The sequence below is a fragment of the Trichechus manatus genome, unplaced genomic scaffold (assembly GCF_000243295.1).
Source record: "Trichechus manatus latirostris isolate Lorelei unplaced genomic scaffold, TriManLat1.0 scaffold00052, whole genome shotgun sequence".
Lineage (NCBI taxonomy): Eukaryota > Metazoa > Chordata > Mammalia > Sirenia > Trichechidae > Trichechus > Trichechus manatus.
In genome coordinates, this window is record NW_004443988.1 from 7,558,567 (window position 1) to 7,578,116 (window position 19,550).

The 19,550-nt window shown below is 50.7% G+C and overlaps 3 protein-coding genes across 3 annotated transcripts in view; 1 reads left to right on the forward strand and 2 right to left on the reverse strand.

Annotated features, from left to right (window-relative positions):
• Positions 1-8,248, forward strand: part of TRIM54 (tripartite motif containing 54) — a 24,405-nt gene extending 16,157 nt beyond the window's left edge. The window contains exons 2-10 of the mRNA XM_004377693.1: positions 3,846-4,018; positions 4,408-4,579; positions 6,039-6,134; positions 6,686-6,919; positions 7,155-7,177; positions 7,297-7,421; positions 7,554-7,683; positions 7,988-8,044; positions 8,170-8,248. Of these exons, the coding sequence (XP_004377750.1) occupies positions 3,846-4,018; positions 4,408-4,579; positions 6,039-6,134; positions 6,686-6,919; positions 7,155-7,177; positions 7,297-7,421; positions 7,554-7,683; positions 7,988-8,044; positions 8,170-8,248 (1,089 nt within the window). The remainder of the gene's footprint in view (positions 1-3,845; positions 4,019-4,407; positions 4,580-6,038; positions 6,135-6,685; positions 6,920-7,154; positions 7,178-7,296; positions 7,422-7,553; positions 7,684-7,987; positions 8,045-8,169) is intronic.
• A 254-nt stretch (positions 8,249-8,502) lies between these two features.
• Positions 8,503-9,035, reverse strand: UCN (urocortin). The gene has a single exon (XM_004377616.2). It carries the CDS (start codon positions 9,033-9,035, stop codon positions 8,658-8,660), a length of 378 nt encoding a protein of 125 aa, XP_004377673.1. The 3' UTR covers positions 8,503-8,657.
• Positions 9,036-9,682: 647 nt separating this feature from the next.
• The window catches only part of MPV17 (mitochondrial inner membrane protein MPV17), a 17,937-nt gene continuing 8,069 nt past the window's right edge, over positions 9,683-19,550 (reverse strand). The window contains exons 2-7 of the mRNA XM_023732396.1: positions 13,059-13,174; positions 12,723-12,815; positions 12,512-12,607; positions 12,239-12,271; positions 11,928-11,980; positions 9,683-10,973 (exon numbers count right to left, since the gene is read on the reverse strand). Coding sequence (XP_023588164.1) covers positions 10,904-10,973; positions 11,928-11,980; positions 12,239-12,271; positions 12,512-12,607; positions 12,723-12,815; positions 13,059-13,174 — 461 coding nt within the window. The 3' untranslated portion in view covers positions 9,683-10,903. The remainder of the gene's footprint in view (positions 10,974-11,927; positions 11,981-12,238; positions 12,272-12,511; positions 12,608-12,722; positions 12,816-13,058; positions 13,175-19,550) is intronic.

Sequence of the window (19,550 nt, forward strand, 5' to 3'; positions counted from 1 at the left end):
GAAGACTGAAGAAGAATTGATGCCTTTGAATTATGGTGTTGGTGAAGAATATTGAATATACCATGGACTGCCAAAATAATAAACAAATTTCTCCTGGAAGAAGTACAACCAAAATGCTCCTTAGAAACGAGGATAGTGAGACTTCGTCTTGCGTTGGGCATGTTATCAGAAGGGACCAGTCCCTGGAGAAGGATATCATGCTTGGTAGAGGGTCAGTGAAAAAGAGGAAGACCCTTGATGAGATGGATTGACACAGTGGCTGCAGTAATGGGCTCAAACATAACAATCATTGTGAGGATGGCACAGGACCGGGCAGTGTTTCGTTCTGTTGTGCATGGGATCACTGTAAGTCAGAACTGACTCAATGGCACCTAACAACAACCCCTCTCAGGGTCATAGGCAGGGAATGTTAGGGAGTTCACGTTTGTACAGTGTTTTATAGTTTACAAGGGGATGTCCCATTCTTCCATTTGCTCTTCTCAACAACAAACCTGCAATGTAGATCCTCTTTTACAGATGAAGGAATAGCGACTAAAATCTTCCTCTCTTGACTACTAGCCTAACGCTTGTTTCTTTTGCCTTGGCTCAGATGACCACCTCCTCTTACACTGATGGCTACAAGGTCTTCTCCTCTCTGGCCCTCACTTACCCTCGATCCATTCTCCACACATAACCGGAGTGGCTTTTCTAAAACATATACCTGATTACATCATTCTTCTACTTAAAACTCAAAAATGGCTTTCCATTACCTTTAGAACAAAGTCCAGACTCCTTAGAGAAGTGTGCCAGGTCCTTCTCCACATGCTGGGTCTCACCTGCCCCTCTCCACTCTACTACTCAGATAAAACTTTTGTCCATATCAAATACATTTCTTTTTCAATAAAACTCTTAAACATTGTCTTTGTTGCATACTGCTTATAGTGCATTCTTTTAAAATGGCAAAAATGAACACACTCATTAGCAGACTTAAATAGATATACATTCTTCTTCTTGTGGCATAAAAAGCCAAAGTATAAAAGCTTAAGTTATGACAAATATCTATTAACTCAATTTAATATCAATATGTTACATAAAATGTCTTGGGAGTTATTTTAAGCCTTATATACATAACTGTTGTTGAAAGAAAGTCTGTTTAAATATTCTAATTGTCATTTAACTTTTACTATTTCTCATTATTTTTCCCAGTCTAATTTTAGCCCTTAAAGATTTTATTAACTGGCTTTGGAAATCACAAAGTCTCTCCTCAACTGACCAATTCATTGATATGGATATAATCTTAAGTCTCTAGTTACTGCTGAAAACATTTTTCCAGGCCATTTCAAGTGTGTCTTATTGTGATTTCTTTCTTTTTTGGGGTGACTTCTTAGAGTTCCCGTATAATAGAGAGAACTTTTTTACAATTCTTTTATGACTAGGATCCACTCAATTTCTTATAACTGTAGCAAAGCAGCAATTTTTCTAATATAAAAGGTATCCACCTAGTTGAAAAAGGTCTTTCAAAAGCTTCCCTGGAGGTACATGACCTTGGAGACTGGGGGCTGGGGGCTGAGGAGGCCTGATCTTGCACCGCCCTCACTCTCTTGACTCATAGAAGACATTTATATATGTTTAAGTTGACCTAGGCATTTTGAAGGGCAAAAGGTAACTAATTTCTTTCTTTTTTACTATTCTGGAACTATTACTTTTACTTTAAGACAAAATTATTCTTTTCCCCTTAATAAAACACATTTCATATAATATTTAGCTTAGGTTACTTCCTATTCTGGGCCCCCAACCTCCTTGGAGATGTTTTTCTTAGAACTAAAAAAACTGGAGCCAAAAATATTTGTTAATTTGGTGACAGGTTTTATAAAGGTACGGGTTAACGTGATGACAACACAAGAACACTGGGACTTCACAGGGACAAGTACACATAAATAACAGTAAACAAACACAAAACATGATCCCACTGAGACGATGAAGGTAATCTCAGCAGCCTCAACCTCTCAAGACAACTCCCACCGGGTGACAGAGGTGATCTTAGCAACTTCAACCTCCCAGACAATCTCCAAGGAATTTGCACACCACATGCTATGAATAGACAAAAAAATCCTGAAAAGAAATGATGGAGATAATCTCAGCAGCCTCAACCTCTCAGACAACCTTTTCAGGTGACAGAGGTAATCCTAGCAACCTTAATTCTCAGACAGTTTTCAGGAGCATTCACACACCCTGGACCCAAGACTGCAGAGTCACCAAGAGTCCCTTCTTGCAATCCTACTCCTACTTCGGTCATTTGAGGCATCTTCTACCTCAGAAACCAAGGGCTCAGGTCCTGCTCCAGAACCCTTGGGCCTGCCCTATTCCACCTGGCCCTGAGCACAACAGGGAGAGGAGTCATGGACTCACCTTGGGATCCCTCCTATGCAGGTCTTGCTTTCTTTCACCCACCTCTTTTGGTGCAGTTGGGGACCAGCGGTGCCGTGGCAGACTCAGGTCTGGCCGATAGTCTCCCCAGAGGCAAATGAAACCTCTCATGGCCACTTGTCGGGAGAGGTGTCGGTCAGCCCCAGGCCCTGCCTTGGGGCCGCCGCGTCACACCGGACCTCCCCATAAGGGCCACCAGATTTATTATCACAATAACACGGATTGGAGCCACCTGCCCCAATAGTCAATTCTGAGACAGGGTTGAGGTGAGCAGCAAGAGTTTTATCATATATCGGTATATAGGAGACAGAGGGGAATAGATTCCTCCAAAAACCCATCTCCCCAACTGGAGACTGGCCGAAGGCTTTATATGGGCAGGATATGGGTCTTGGAAGTTTGTGTTAGTTCCCCCTTGAGGTGGTCACATCCCAGATGAATTAGTCTTCTCTTGGGGCTTATCTGGCGACATCCTGGTTTTCTTGTCACAAGATGGGTTCTTTGTTTGGTTTTTCATTCCTAGATCATTATCACTTGTTTTCCACCCTCCAAGGAGGAACATTGGTTAATCTTAAACTTTTCATAGAGACTGGAACAAGAGGGAAAAACAAGATCGTGAGACAATGCAGGGGTTAGCAATGGGGAGTAATAATAGTGAGCTGGACCTATGCAGCCTCTTCCACAGTCTTCTCTTCTTCATGATATGAGATCAAATGGGAGCTTCCATCTTCTTACATGAGCTCTGATTTTGAATACTGAAAGCAAAAAAACCAAACCCATTGCTGCTGAGTTGATTCGACTCATAGTGACCCTATAGGACAGAGTAGAATTGCCCCCTAGGGTTTCCAAGGAGTGGCTGGTAGATTCGAACTGCTGACCTTTTGGTTAGCAGCTGTAGCGCTTAAGCACTGCACCACCAGAGCTCCTGCTTTTGCATAGTGGGCACATGATCCAAGCAGGGCCCATCATATTACATTGCTCCCTGGACATCAGTGATTGGCCCAAAGCATATCTGGCCCAAGTTGGGCCAATCGGCGTCTTCTCGGAACTTTTCAAATTTTTCAAATTAGCTGAGAGAAACACTTTCCTCTTTGGAATGGGTAAAGATGAAGCTGGGAGAATGTAAACCAGGAGCTGTATAGACCCACCAGAACCCCCCTCCCACAGCTCCAAGCTGAGCCCCTTTCAGGAGATCCCCTCCTGACTAGGCCTTGGCCAAAGCTAAGCTCTGGATGTAGGGACTCTCAAGGAAGTGGGCTGAGTAATGGAACAAAGGTGAGAAACAATATATGGCCACTCATCCTGAGCTGCTCTCAGAGGAGGGCCCAGCTATATAAAAAAGCTGATGTCTCCCCTTCCACAATTCTCCTACTCCTGAACTGTCCCCCCTGCTTTCTCTGAGGTCCCTCATGCCTTGCTGTGCCTGTTCTCTCATGCCACAGGCCTCGAACCCTCTGTGGCAATCCCGGGGCTCCACCACTGTGTCTTCAGGAGGCCGTTTTCGCTGCCCATCTTGCAGGCATGAGGTTGTCCTCGATCGACATGGTGTCTATGGCCTGCAGCGAAACCTGCTAGTGGAGAACATTATTGACATCTACAAGCAGGAGTCGTCCAGGTGAGCCGCAGGGGGCTCTTGACTCTCTGAAGGCCAGGGTCTACGACACAGCCAGGAAAACCATCAGGGCCAGAAGGGAGGAATTGAAACTATCAGTTTCAGTTTAGAGAGGAGAGGACTGGACCCAGGGAGGGAAAAAGACTTGCCCCAGGTCACCTTCACCTCCTGGGAGGGGATGGGAATCCACCTGCAGGTCTTTACCTACCCTCCATGATTTCCTCCTGGAATACAGACTGTTCCTGGATCCAGGCCTCCTCTATCCATTCCCCAAACTAAAAGCACCCTGGAAGGCCCTTATCTGCCCAGGCACAGAGTGCAGTCTTGGGTCCCACCTCTCCCCAGCCTGGCCCATGACCCACCTGCCTCCCCTTCTGCCCTGCCCCCTCTAGACCACTGCACTCCAAGGCTGAGCAGCACCTCATGTGTGAGGAGCATGAAGATGAGAAGATCAATATCTACTGCCTGAGCTGTGAAGTGCCCACCTGCTCTCTCTGCAAGGTCTTCGGTGCCCACAAGGACTGCGAGGTGGCCCCACTGCCCACCATTTATAAACGCCAGAAGGTATCAGGCTGGGAGGGAGCAGGCGTCTGGAGGGTGGGGGCACAGCACAAGGTCTCAAACTTCAGCCTCTTATTCCACTTGGTTTGAAGTCAGGTAAATCAGGGCTAAAGTCACAGCTCTATCCTTAACTCCATGTGTGACCTTGGGTAAGTTACTTGACTTCTCTGACCATTGTTTTCCTCATTTAGTAAAATGAGGATAAAAATACATACTTCTGAGAGTCATTATGAGGATAAAATTAGATACAGAGACTTCAGTATGGTGGATACTCTCATGGTCCTCTCACTACTACAAAACTAGACTCTGCATAAGACATAATTTTTTAACCATATTGGTAAGCGTAAAGGAAATCTCCAAATTTGAGGGAGGGTGGAAAGGAGGTGGTAGTGAGCGGAAAACAGAGTCCTGAGTGGTAAGCACAGGAAAGGCAGCATATCCCAGAGGGCAAATGCTGGCACTATCCCTGCGAGAGGGGGACTATGTCTGAACACCCTTAAAAGGCAGGGGACCTGGATCTGAGACTCACAAGACTAAAGTGGAATCCCAGCAGCTAAAGTGGGTGGTTGCACCACCTGGCTTTTGACAAAAGCAAATACTGTACAAATTATGTCTGGAGGAGAGCACCCTTAATTTAGGCCCTTAGGTTTTCCATAGAGTAAGATCAATAAAATATTAGCTCACAATTGAAGATACACAAAGAAATGTACTCCATGAGTAAAGTCAGAAGAAAGAAAAACAGCAGATTTAGACCCCTGAGGAATTCAGATACCAGAATCATTACAGAATAGAAAAATCACTATCAATAAAATGCTTTAAAAAGATGGAATAAAAAAAAGCAACAATAGACTATCAAAAATGATCATGCAGATTTGACAAAGAACCAAATAGAGCTTTTAGAAATGTAAATGTAATTGTTGAAATAAAGCACTGAAAAGATGAATAAAACCACAGATTCCTCTAGAGTATTAGTGAACAGGAACAGAGGACTGAAAAGATTACACAGAATGCAGCACTGAGAGATGAGAAGATTGAGAATGAGAAGGTCTAACATATGTCTAATCAGAGTCCCAGAATGAGAGAATTAAGGGAATGGAGAAGAGGCAATAGTATCCAAACAAATAATGGCTAAGAAATTTCTAGAACTGATAAAAGACATAAACCTACAGATAAAGCACCTAGCAGTGTCTGGCTTATAGTGGATGTTTGGAAAATGTCTGTTCCTTTTTCATTTAGTCGTAGAGGGCTTCCTCTGTCTACCTCCTTCCAGAACTCATAGGAGGTGCTTCTACACTTCTTGGATATTTCTACGTCCCCTAGATCTCTGTAATAGCTGTCCTGAAGATGCCCTGATGGTGCAGTGGGGGGTGGGAAGCCTCTCCTGGGCAGCCCTGGTTGGGGCTGGAGAGGTGCAGCTCTAGGCCAGGCCCTCCAGCTCTAAGTGCTGGCCTGTGTGTCACAGAGTGAGCTCAGTGATGGCATCGCGATGCTGGTGGCAGGCAATGACCGTGTGCAAGCAGTGATCACGCAGATGGAGGAGGTGTGCCAGACCATTGAGGTGAGCCTGGGCCTGGAGGGAGGAGGGAGTGGCCACTGGCTGACCTGGAGACCCTGGGCTCCCAAGAGGACTGCCACTCTCTGCCCTTCTCTGACCCCCACTTGCTGGAGAGTTTCTGGGCTCCTAGAGATGAACCACACAAGTAGTGGGATATACTTAGCCAAGCTGCTAGGTTCGAATTCCAACTCTGCCACTCACTAGCGCTGTGACTGGTAGTTACTTCTCTGTGCTTTGGTTTTGTTGGTTTAACCATATGAAACAGTTCTAATGATAATTCTATAGTAGCTACCTCATTGGTTCTTTGTGAGAGCGATTAGTGAAATTACTTTTAAAAATTGTGTTATTATTACTGAAAAGATCTGGGAACCAGCAGCCCTTGGCTGAAGTTTCTGGCTCTGCGACTAACTCGTGGTGTGACCGTGGACAAGTCACTTTCTTTCTTGACTCTCTCTGACTTCCGTTAAGTGGGGGACTGGACAAGTAGGGAAGGGACTCTCCCAGCTGTGGGGTCTCAGCCACACGTCCCCTCATCCTTGCTCCCCATGTTCCAGGACAACAGCCGAACGCAGAAGCAGTTGCTAAACCAGAGATTTGAGACCCTGTGCGCGGTGCTGGAGGAGCGCAAGGCCGAGTTGCTGCAGGCGCTGGCCCGGGAGCAAGAGCAGAAGCTTCTGCGTGTCCGCGGACTCATCCGCCAGTACGGAGACCACCTGGAGGCCTCCTCTAAGCTCGTGGAGTCCGCCATCCAGTCCATGGAGGAGCCGCAGATGGCGCTCTACCTCCAGGTGGGCCCTGGGAGGGCAGCAGCGCCGCCTAGTGGCTGGAGTGGGGGCCTTGGCACCTGGAGACCCGGGTTCTAGTCTTTTCTCACCCCTACCTACCCTTACGACCTTGGGACCTTGGGACCTGAGTCTGAAATTGGGATATACATCCCTTCTACCCCGCGGGAGGGAATCTGAAACTCGGCTTTGTCAGGGCTGAGCGCGGTGCTTACTCTTACTCTCCTTTTCTTCCCTGCAGCAGGCCAAGGAGCTGATCAATAAGTGAGTCGGCGGAGAAGGAAGGGAAATAAAGGGGAAAGGAAGGGCTGGGAGGACCCCACTGACAGGGAGGGGTTCAGGGTGCTCGAGTGTTTCCTGCTGAGCCCCTGCGGCCGCTGCAGGGTCGGGACGATGTCGAAGGTAGAGCTGGCGGGACGGCCGGAGCCGGGCTATGAGAGCATGGAGCAGTTCACCGTGAGCGTGGAGCACGTGGCAGAAATGCTGAGGACCATTGACTTCCAACCGGGTGAGGCAGCCAGGGAGGTAGGGAGCGGCGGGCGCTGGGACTGAGCGTCCAGACCCTCAGGGTGGGGGTCGGATGGGGCATGATGGCCAGAAAAGCAGGGACTCCACCTCACTGGGGCTTCCTTCGGCCCAGGTGCTTTAGGGGAGGAAGAAGATGAGGAGGTAGTGTTCGACGGGGAAGAGGGCAGCGCCGGGCCAGAGGAAGAGCGGCCGGACCCGCCGGACAGTGAGTACCCGAGGGGCATGGGGGCGGGATCTGGCAGGCACGCTCTTATGTGCTCCTCCCGTGATGGCGCTCCCTGTGGCACCAGGGGTCACTTGGAGCAACCATTCATTTTAAGTGCCACCCTACCCCCAAACCGGCGAGGGGTGCACCCAGCGCGCACGCAAATGTACACTTTCCCACCTGCCATTCCTTTGGGGTTTTGGGAGACCAGCTGGGTCGGCACCTGGGAGAGAAACTCACGTGGCTGGGGGAAACAGGCGAAATGGGCTTCGGGGGGAGGGGGGTGGGTTGCCTCTTTCCTTTGGAGCACCCGCCCACCGAACTTCTTTTCCCTGACCCAGACCTGCACTGACCCGACCCGTGTTCGGGATCCTGCGCGCCCCAGGCCTGGCACTCGGGTACCAGAGGTTCTGTGCAGAGACCACCGCGCCACACCCAGCTCGGCGCCCAGCCAGGGGAACGGGGCTCAATAAAGGACTTTTGCGTACCAGATTTGCATCTCCTTTCGCCCCCACTCCCTCAGCATCGGCTCGAAGGCAACCCCACCACCAACCCCCCCCCCTTCCGGGAACGGGGACCGTTTGCGGGCGGAGGCGGAATGAACACCTACTGGGCAGCTCTCTGATGTCCGGTACGGACTGCGAGCAGAGAGCCTGGGAAGAGGGTCCGGGTGGTGCGGTGGTGCTCGGGTTTGAGTTCCCGGAAGGACTGGGGGCAATGGGGACCCCAGGAACCTTGCTGAAAGCCCTCCTGCAGCATTTAGTTCCCTCCTGCCGGCCTGGGAGGCCCCACTTTTCCCCAAGTTCCCGTCCTGCTGTGGTTCCCTGCGCCCCCATGACAGAAGCCAAAGGCTTGTCAGTACTTTTATTAAAAAATAGTAACGCGGAGAGTGTTCAGGGAATCCCTGGGCCATTCAGTCCCCGCGGGACTTGGTCAGTTCTGGTCACACACGTCCCGGCCCGGGGAGTGAGGGATGGGGATCAAGGTTCTCGTCGCCGCAAATCGGAACGATCACTTGCCCACCGAGTCGAAAACGATGCGGTTCTGCTCGGCGCGCTCCCGCTGACTCTCACTTCGCGCCAGCTCCAGCAGGGTCCGCAGCAGGTGAAAGGTGAGATCAATGGACAGTGCTGGGTCGTCCCGTCGCGGCCGCTCGCCCGCCGTCCGGGATCCCCATGGGCCCGGCCCTGCGCGGCGCCGGAAGCGCTCCGCCAGCAGCAAGAGCGCGCCGGCCCCACCGCTCTGGCCCCGCGTCCCGGGGCTCCATCGCAGACTCGGGCCCTGGACCCCGGCCGCCGCCGCCTCCGGGCTCCAGCGGCTGTTCCCAGGGTGTAGCTGCGCCAGGAGCAGCAGCGCCGCCAGCAGCGCCGCGTGTCCCGCCTGCCTCATGGTGCCGCCGGCCCTAGACACACAGGGGCAGGGCAGGGTGAGGCGCACCTGGGGCAGCCGCAGAGGGAGCCACTCTCCTTCCGCACCACGGTGGACCCCCGCTGCCAGCCCCTCCGGCTGCCGCCGGCGCCCACTGCCTTCCCTCCAGCCCTCTCCCACCCTCCCTCCGTCTTTGCGGTCGCGGTGAGTGAGCTGAGCGCAGTCCTGATGCTGAGGGGATCAGGCGGACACTCCGAGCCACTCACAGGGTATCGCAGAGCGTGTGCACGGTACAAGATGCAGCTCCAGTCTCTGTCCCCAGGGGCGGGCTGTGGGCGCCTTGGGGAGAACGGGGTCTGTCCCGGGACCGCCGCCAACCTTATATAGTGCCAGGGCAGCTCCGACTGACGTCAGCGAAGAACATGCACTGATTGTGGAAGTAATCACGGCCGCAGCTTGAGTCCCGCAGGCTGTGAGCCCCTCGATGGGCGCGCCCCCGGACATAAAAACTTCCAGTCTCTGGAGGAGAGCTGGAAGCAGCGCGGGAATGCGGCACGGAACTCCGCTTGGGCGTACAGATTATTCTGGGACACACAAGAATCCTTCGCCCTGCTTAGAACAGTTAGCCCAAACCCAAGCGAGACTAGCCCGGAGAAGCGTCTTCCCTATCTAGCACAAGAAAGGGAGGCGGGACCTCGGGGCTGTCCATGGTGCTGACCTGTCCTCTCCATCTAGAACGGGCCTGAGGCTGTACTCCTTCGACTCTGTCCCTAGCCCCAGCTATCAGTTTCACAAACTGAGGCTATCAGGAACGCACTGCTGACACTCAGCTACCGCGCACTGCTGACACTCAGCTACCGCCGTGGGACCCAGCCAGAGGAGGATAAGACACCGGGTCTGCTGCAGCTGAAGTCTGCAGGATCCTTACCTTCTACTCCCAGAATCTAATTCTAAGACTGCCTGACTGAGGCACCATATAAGAGAGCCTCTTGCCTCAGGGAGCTTTTAAACAAACAAACAAAACCAGCCCATCTGCTTCTAAGTTTGCCCAAGGTGGTAACTTAGCCAAGTTTAATTTTGCTCTTGGGAACCAAAACATCAGCATTACACACATCTGACCTTCAAGTAAAGATCATTGGGTACAAAGTAAGGAAACTTGAGTTCAAGTTTCTAGTTTGCCACTAGCTCATGATGTGACAGGTCATGTCACTTCTATGGGACTTGGTGTCCTCATTTGTAAAAGAAGATTGGACTTGGTGGTCTCTGGGCTTCTTTCCAGCTCTAGAAATTTTCACTCCCCAATAGTTTTCCGATACCCTTACTTGTTGACTCTGCAGGTACTAGACTACATACTTAATGTATTCACAGGGTTGGAGGGGTCCCCAAAGAGCTGAAGCTACACTAGGGCTGTGTACACAGAGCAAGGAGGAGCATTTACTGGGATGCAGGCGTGAACTAAAGGTGACAAGATCAAGACAGTTAAATACTTAAAAAAACCAAACCTACTGCCGTCGAGTTGATTCCAACTCATAGTGACCCTATAGGACAGAGTAGAACTGCCCCTATAGGGTTTCCAAGGAGCGGCTGGTAGATTCAAACTGCCAGCTTTTTGATTAGGAGCCGTAGCTCTTAACCACCATGCCACCAGGGTTTCTGTTAAATACTTAGGGAGTGCCTATTACGTGGCAGGTATAAGGTCATTAGAAAGGTTTTTGTGATTTCAAGAGGAGTCAGTTTACATTTTAAAGTGAAATGGGCCATTTCAGAGTGCTAACCCCATTAAGTTCTGACCAGCAACCCAACCCCATGAAAGCATCAAGGAAGTGGTCTGACCCATTCCAGGGTCAAGCTGAGTCACTGCAAGGCAGAAACAATGGAGGGAGGCAGGCTTAGAGATGATGCGCCTTCCAGGACAGGTAGGAGTTCCAGATAACAGCAACACACTGGACAACGGCCAGCCTAAGGAACAGGAGTGGAGAAGAGGAAGAATAAGGAGGAAGCAAGGGGTAGAGAGATGGGAAAGGAAACGGAAAATGCAACAGGAAAGGAGGGATTATCTCTGAGAACTTCCAGAGTTTAGGTCTCTTTCCTTCAGCCCCTCATGGAGGGCCTGTGTGGCAGAGACCAGAGAACCACCAGCTCAGAGCTCTGTCCTCCCTCTGGCCATGAGTGGCTCTGTTATTCACCCCTTGTTCAGGTCCTTTCTAAATACATTTATCTGCCTGTCTATACCAGCTGAGATTTCATACTCCAAAAATGGACTGTCTGCATATAGACTGGCACCTCCTTTACTTTATTTTAAATTTACCTTGTTCTTCTTTGAAAGAGTGTTGCCAGGGATCCTGATGTTTAGGATTTTATTCATCAATCTGTATTCTGTTTAGTGAGGCTATTCATGTAAATTCTGTCCACGTCCCACATGAATAGCTTCATATTCTTTCCTTTTCCCAAAGCCCCTCACCTCCAATCTTTTAACTCTCATCTTTAGTTACACTCTATTTTTTATTGTGGTCCAGCAACTACCTTTCTTATTAGGACAAAATAATACTTTGCAGTGGACTAACCTGACCAAGTTCCTACTTGGCTTTTAGATCTACCTTTCTGTCTAACCTAGGCTGCAGACCACAGGCACTGTCCCTGGAGATAGGCCATCAAAGGTGGAAAACTCAGGTGGGATGGAGGTAGGGGCCGTGGAAACAGGATCCTCCCTAGGAAAATGAAAGGAGGTCAGCAGCTGAGACACTCAGCCAGTTCTGTCAGAGGGAAGGGGTCCTGAACGCAAGGCCTGGGAGTCTGAGGAGCTCTGATCGGTGCACAGTGTTCTGGTTGGGAGCGTAATGAAATGAGAATCACTGTCTCCAACTGTCCACAATATGACTCTTCCTTGAAGGGTGGGGCAGGGATCTGTCCTACCTGTAATGAACGGGCACCAGGTAGAAGTTGGCTAACTGCACAGCAGGCCAGAGCTGCAAGAGAGAGAAGGTAAAGGTTGGGTGGCTGCCTCTATCACCTGACCCCTAAACTCACTGCCTTGCCTGGCCTCACCCCAACTTGTGCACGCAAGAAAAAGGTGGACAATTGGGTGAGTGCTTCCCTAAGTGGTGCCCACCCTGGGAATGCAGGAGTATTCCTGACTAGAGGATTTCTATGTCGGGAGGACCCCTCTCCCCGGCACCTCTGGACTTAGGGAAGCAAGAAGCAGGCAGCTGAGTATCAGCTCTTACATAGTAGTTGGTGACGAGGGCATCAGGGTAATCCTGAGAAGACAGAGAAGGAACGAATGAACACTTGCAATTCCAAGCAGCTCCCACCTCCAGTGTGAACATCACAAAAAGATACCCGCCAGTTCAGAGCACATGCCCCACTCCGCACGCCTCTCGGCTCCTCTCCTCCAGAGCCTGGGGCTCTCCCTGCACTCCTACCTTCCTTATCTCCACAAAGCCCGCCTCATGCCCCTGACGCTGCCCATCTGCCAGCCAGCAGACTGCCCGGCTCACCCGCTGCAGTTTGGCCCAATTGTCCTGGGCTGAGAGTCCACTGAGTATCCCTACCAGTGGGAGGAAACAGCCCAGAAAACACGGGGCAAAGCCCCCCTAGGGAAGAAAAATTAAAACTCTATGAGCATGGATTTCAGAAACAAGTATCTCTAAATTCCTCCTTTCCCCCAACACAGCTCACCCTTCCCGGTTCCCTTTTCTTTCTGCTCACCTGATCCAGTAGCATCTTCTTTAGGGCATCTACCTTGGCACTGCCAGGGATGAGCCGATCCAAAACTCTGTACCAGCCTCCTAAGACAGGGCCCTGAAAAGAAGCCCAAGACAAATGGGGGATGAGGATGCAAGTAAGGAGAGACCCTGGCTTTTAAATCACAGATCTCCTCCCCCAAGCATTAGAAACCAAGTCCCAGGAGAGCAGAGACCCAGGCAAAAAGAGGAAGGCAGGGTGGCACAGGCGTGAGAGAGAGGCCAAGGGAAACCAACAGGTGACATGGAATGCAGACCACTGTCCAATGCACTGGCAGCCCCGCTGTGGGGAACAACTTACCACAAAGCCACAGCCCAGAGATAACATGGTCAGGGTCCGGCCGGCCTGGTGTCCCTGCAGGCCCCGCCTCTCCACCAGCTGCTGTGAGATAACATCACCCAGACCCATCAGGGACCCTGTGCAGGGTACAAGGTGTTGTCAGGACATCTCCTGAGGATGGAAGTGTTTCCTAATGGTCCTCACTGGGCTTCCATTCCAAGAGGGAAGCAAGTCTGCTGGCTGAATGAGGCTCTTGGGATCCACACTCTGAGCCCACAGGCTTAATTCTGGGGGCAAATGACCAGTCTCTTCCTGCTGCCTGAAGGCTCTCCTCTCCCAAAGGGTGGTGACAGCTCATGTGTGTCTTGCTAGAAACTGGGATGAGCAGGCCTTGAGCAGGCCAGAGCCCAAGAGCTTTGCACTGAACAGTAAAAGGAGTCAGAAACTGTAGAAAAAAGAATCCAAGGCCCCAGGGGAGCTGAAAACTACAGACTTTCAGATTGGAAACGGCCTTCTAGATAATTTCATCCAAACCCCTTATTTACAGGTATAGAAACAAAGGTCCGGAACCTCATAAAACCAGGGCAAGAACCAGTGGCTTGACTCCTGGACAGTGTCCTTTCTAGGACCCCACACTACAAACAGATCATATGGAAGATGGAAAGGGACCCTGGGTTTTTTCCCCAGCCCAATGCAGGGCCTTGACAACGTCCTTCACTTTGGTCTTGGGGACTCTATTTGTAGAGAACAGCAAGGATAACTTTTTCTAAAACATTAGTTGTCAACAGTTCCAGGCAGGAAGATGACTTGGTTGAGCTGCTAAGAGTCTCCCCCAAGGAAAAGTCCTAGCCATCTCTTAGGATAATCAGCAAAACCCAGATTTCCCCATTCACAACCTTAGACTGAGTTGGCAATGGGTATTATAGCCACTGTCCCCTAGGCCTTTGCAGCTACTTCCCCCCGGCTCCAATCAGCTGTAGTCAGACACCTACACCCAGAAACCAGGGCAGAAATCACTATTTACAGAGCGCCTCGTCAGTTGTGGTGGCGTGATGGCTTCCAGCAAACATACACTTTTAACGCCACTTGGAGAGTGATCGTCTGATCTCCGGCTCACCTATCTATCTCACTGAGTAATGAGAGCCCCCCTCCAGCCTTGCAGCCACCATGTCTTTGTGCCCTCAATTAGCACTGGGCAAACACATCCTCATCCCCACTCCTTGGCTGGGGCTGGCTCTGATGTCCATGCTGGCTGTACACTTGCTGCTCTGCTCTTCCCCCACATCCTCTGCCCAGCCCTGCACCTAAGCCACCTAGTCAGAGGCGGCTGGCTAAGGCTGGGAGCTAGGACTGAGGCTGGGCTGGGGTACCCACAGGTGACCCGGGCCGCTGGCCTCAGCTGATGGCACTCCCAGCCATGGAGCAACTCTGGGCCACCCTGGCACACCCATCAAGGCAGCCCTGAACCTCCCAAAATGGTAGAGGTTCTTCCCATAACACTGCTAGACACGACCTCCTAGAGGGTAAGGGTAGGATCCCAGACAGTTGTTTTCGTATCCCCCAGCACACCTAACCCAGCCCCTGATAGGTGTTCAAAAAACAAATGACGGAAAATGTCAAATTTACTGCTTCAGTGAATGGGACTGCTCTGGGAAACGGCATGGAGAACTCTTAAGTCCAAAGGGCCACATGTCACACTCAAGGTGTGAGGACCATATGGAACTTGAAGGTTTGCCCCCTACCCAACCCTTGCAGTTAGCATGTAATCCCCTATCCCCTCCCTCACAACCTGGGGTCACCAGGGCTACTCGGGCAAGTGACAGAGATGTTGCAGCCATGCATAAAGGAAAGGATGGCCCTGAGGAGAGTGAGGATGATGGAAGAGCAGTCACTTTCCAAACGAGGGGACTATCCACTATTGTTTACAGAGGGCTTTCATACATTCAGTCCTCACAAAAGGTCTGGAAGTTAGGTTTAATGATAAAGAAACAGATGAGGTGACTTGGTAAGGAGTGGAGTTGGGACCTGAACCCAGGCCCTGTCTCCAGGAGGAGGAAGGAGGCCAGGCTGCTCCAGGCACAGGTTAGACAGGCTCAGAGGCCAGTGTGCCAAGAGGCTCCTGTGGCTGCTCCTCTGCAGAGGTTTCTGCCCAAACAAGGCCCAAAGTCAAGGCACTTCCTAGACTAATGCACTTCCTCTGTCTTTTACTACCCAGAACATGTTCACCTCTGTTCCTTGTCACCTTGTAGGGAGGGCAGGCAGCAATATTCCCACTTCTCCATTTGACTGGGAAAGAGTCACAAAGAGAGGTGTGTTTTCATGTTTATGTCTTGCTTGCCAGCAGTCACAGAGCAGAGCTGGAATGAAAACCCAAGCGCCTGACTTCTAGCCCCACAGTTTTGGAAGCCTCATTCTTTGAAAGTTGGATTCTAAGCCCCTCAAACCATGCCCCCAAGCTTGATGCCTCCAAAGTGATAGGGCAGCAGGAAGGGGTAAGCAGGGGTGTGTAGCTGTCACCCCTGCTGGTTCTGTTCATTTCAGATGGAGCAGTGCCCAAAGGTTCCTCTTCGGCCCACAGAAGATCAGCTCCCCTGCATTTCTGGCCCAAGTGGTCCTTTGAGCAGGAAGGGATTGGACATTCAGATTCTTCATCCCACCTTCTCCAACTGGCGGCCCAAACAGACTCAGTCATCCAGCCTCTAGAGTCTGCTTGGACATATTTGGTTAGTTTGGATTGTCTAATGCTCTGAACCTGGGAGTTTGGTTCACTTCTGGGGGCTGGGGTTGGAGGCCTGCAGAGACATAGTACGCAAGGCCATGATGGGGCAGGATGAGGGGCTACCAGGCAGTGATGCCCCAGTGCCAGGCTGGGCGCAGAGCCCAGCAGGCAGACGCTGGCGCGGTGTGACATCATGCCCCTGGGTAGGTGCCAGCTCTCATGTGGTCACTCACCACCAGATCCAGTGGAGTAGGGGGATGTAGGGCTTGTCTCTGAGCACAGATCTCCTTGGGACCACCCTCTATGCACTAGTGGAAAAGCCCCAGCTCCCACACTCTCTTCCCAGGCATGGGTGGGGGTAAATTCCCCACTTCCCTTATTTTGTTCCTTTCCTGGCTTTTGTGTGTGGAGTCTTAGATGTAAGAAAATAAAGAATTAATGGAAGATGAGAAGGCAGAGGGACAGGAAGTGGCTTTTGAGATGAGGAGCAGAAGTGTGTCCTTCAATACAGGAGGTCTGGGTGGGCAGGTATAGCTTCTGGCATGGGGCCAGCAGTGCTGCCAACTCATTCCTCCCTGATTAAAAGGCTGCCAGGGGCAGGGGCTTAGTCTGGTGCAGAGCCCAGAAGCAGCTGAAGCCCAGGAGTGAGGGGAGAAAGGGCATCCTCTGGAATTCACACCACCCTTTGGGTGTGAGACCTGCTCTCCACTCCTGGCCTGACCCAGCCTACTGCTTGACAAGGAGACAAGATGGACAGTCCTGCAGCTTGTCAGGTATTTAAGTCCTGACCAACTGGGGCCACACCCAGCACTGAGACCCCAACAGCCTCAAGTCAGGGAAGTGGAGTGGGGGGTGCCCTAGGTTTACTGCCAGTTCTACTACTGACCACATGAGACCTCAGTGCATGTCATCCCCTCTGGCCTGTTTTCTTCTGTAATATCAGGTGCTGGACTGGATGGCCTCCAATGCTTGTTGAGCTCTCATATCCTGCTCCAGGCAGACCAGTGTCTGTAGGAGCTCATCTGTCCCCACAGGAGGACCGAGTGGTCTGAGATAGGTAGAGCTGGGCCCTGGGCCTACTGGAGACTGAAAGGGCCCTCAAGAAAAGAAGATAAGACTGAGTCACTCTCTACAGAACATGCAGCAGCCCCTCCCCTAGGCTACCTGTTCCTGATTCTGGCTTGGCCAAACTGGGTATATCGGACACTTCTTATGTACCATTTCAGATCTTCTTGACTTCACCTATCTCACTCTAGCCGCAACTGCAGCTCAGCTGGAGTGATCCTTGCCTCAGGCTATGCCACACTGGGGCTTCAACGTTGACACCTTGCCTGGCGACACTGCAGCAGTCACAACAGCACCTATGCACATGCCACCTGGAAGTGCATCTCGATAACCTGACTTACGATCCCATAGGGTGAACCTTTGACCACCGTGGGATGGATTTTTCTACATGCAGACAGATACCGCTAAGATGCATTTCAAAGAGCTTCTCAGACAGTCCGAGAGATTGAAAAACCAGTTGCTCTTAGCAGTGGCCAATTAGATACTGCATCCTTATACTGGCTCTCCCTCTTCCCCTCCATGGGATCACTCCTTAACAAAGTGCCAGCACATAAGCTTCAAGCTCTGTTTTTGGGGGACCAAAGCTACTTACCCATGGTCAGATTTGTGGCAAGTAGAACAAACTCAACTCAAGCACCACTATAAAAAGAATAGCTTGTTGTGCCTGGGTTGCCAACACTCATAGAAAGGGCCGACCCCTTGAGCCTTTATGTTTATAGAGAAATTTTTGATTTCCAAAGCCTTTTCACAGCAGTAATCCTAACAATGACTCTGTGAGGAAATATAACTAAACCTGAGTTCCAAATGAGAAAACCAGGGCCCAGAGAAGCTTGCTGACTTAGCCTGCATATGCAGCTGCTGCGTGCTATGGCTCTGAGATTCCAACCTTGGTCTTCCAACTCCAAGTATGACATCTGTGCTCTGTATCCCACTGTGATGAGCTGTCCCATGGGACCTCATGGACTATTGTGCTGGGGTCCAAACATGGCTTGGTGAGCTAAATCCACCTCTCCCCTTTATTTGTACTTTGGTCCACATATACTGAGCAGCAGGGATGGAAAAGTCCGAAGGTTCTGGACAAGCCTGAGAAAGGTGCTACCTAGGGGGCTGCAGGTTGCTTCGGGATGCTGGCACAGCCTCAGGAAGTCTGAGGGTGTGGGGTCAGAAGACTCCAGCTCAGACAGTTCGGAAGCCCCGTTCAGCCACAGATCTGCACCTGGGCCCCCCAGGAGCTCTAGCTCCTGCCCTCGTCAGCAACAGGGAAACACAGGGACTATCCCTCCCCCCAATTCTTGATGGCCACAAGTGGCCCTTCCTGCTGGCAGTGGCCAGCCCCGAGGGAATCTGAGGCTGGGCAAAGGGCCCAGCATGTCAGTTCCCATCACAGCTACACAATCCAGCATGAGTCACCACACACGCAGCCAGGTGAGTCATGCAGGCTGACGGACACTCTGAGGACAAGACATGGGGTGGTTGGGCACAGGAAGCTGGAGAGGGACCCAAGGAGGGCCAAAAGAGTCCATCCCCTGGCCAGTCACCCAATGAAGTTCCTTGTGCTGATGTAGGGCTATTCCAATAACAGGATCCCTGTTCCACCCTGGCTTTCAGTAGCCCCCTACCTTGGCATCATTCCTCTTCCCCTCCCCAGAAGCCCATGGTCCTCACTAGAATCCTGCTCCCTTCCTCTAAACATAGGCAAGACTCCATCTTAATCTGACCAACCCTTGCACTGCCCCAATGGTCACAGATCTTCTAATCTTTCCCTCAATAAAATCTACTTATCCCTGTGCCATCCCCTCTTAGGTTAACTAACCTGCTAAACTGAAGATGTTAACAAATGCAGGTAAGTCACTGGGTTACTTTGTTAGTTTGCTACTCAATCACTGGATGAGGAGTAAAAAAACCTTGCTTAGAATATTGTTTGGGATATATACATAGATGGTAAAACTAAGAAAAACAGGAATAAAATAAACTCAGGAATGTGGTTTACCTCTTGAGGTCTGTGAATTAGGGAGAGGTGGTCAAGGGGTCTCAAAACTGGGTACTGATACACGAGTGTTCAGTTTTAATACTATTTAAACTGTATAAAACCAAGAAAAACATCTGTTGCCGTTGAGTCAATGCAGACTCATAGCAACCCTATAGGACAGAGAAGAATTGCCCCATAAGGCTTCCAAGGAGCAGCTAGTAGATTCAAACTGCTAATCTTTTGCTTAGGAGCCAAACTCAACCACAACTCTACCAGAGCTCCTTTAAACTATATATACACGTCTTAATCATTCTTTTGTATAGTAAGATATATTCACAATAAAAAAAAAAAAATACTAAGAGAGACTTCCGTCAAAATGGCGCTCTAGGCAGAAGCACCACGCTGTCCCTCCACAGCAAAGATCCGAAAAACTAAGCAGAACAGAGAAAACAACAATCCTGAAACCCTAAAACATCAAATGAAGAGATAAAGAACTCAGCCAAGCACCAAATGGAGTGAGAAAAACGACAGAGAACGGAGAGCAAGGAGAGATTCATGCAGAGGTCCCCTACCAGCTAACGCAGCGTGGATCCGCCATATTGGACTCCTATCAGAGACCAGCAAATGGGGTATGAGAAAGCAGCTTCGCGGAGCTTCCAGTGGGAGACAAAACAACCGGTAATTTGCGATATATGCTTTCCCAGCCCCCACCCTTCTTCACCCCCACTCGGCCTCCTCTGCTTCCCGCAGCCACAATCTC

Excerpts from the sequence above, each read along its gene's own strand:
- UCN (XM_004377616.2), bottom strand. The coding sequence starts at position 9,035 with ATGAGGCAGGCGGGACACGCGGCGCTGCTGGCGGCGCTGCTGCTCCTG.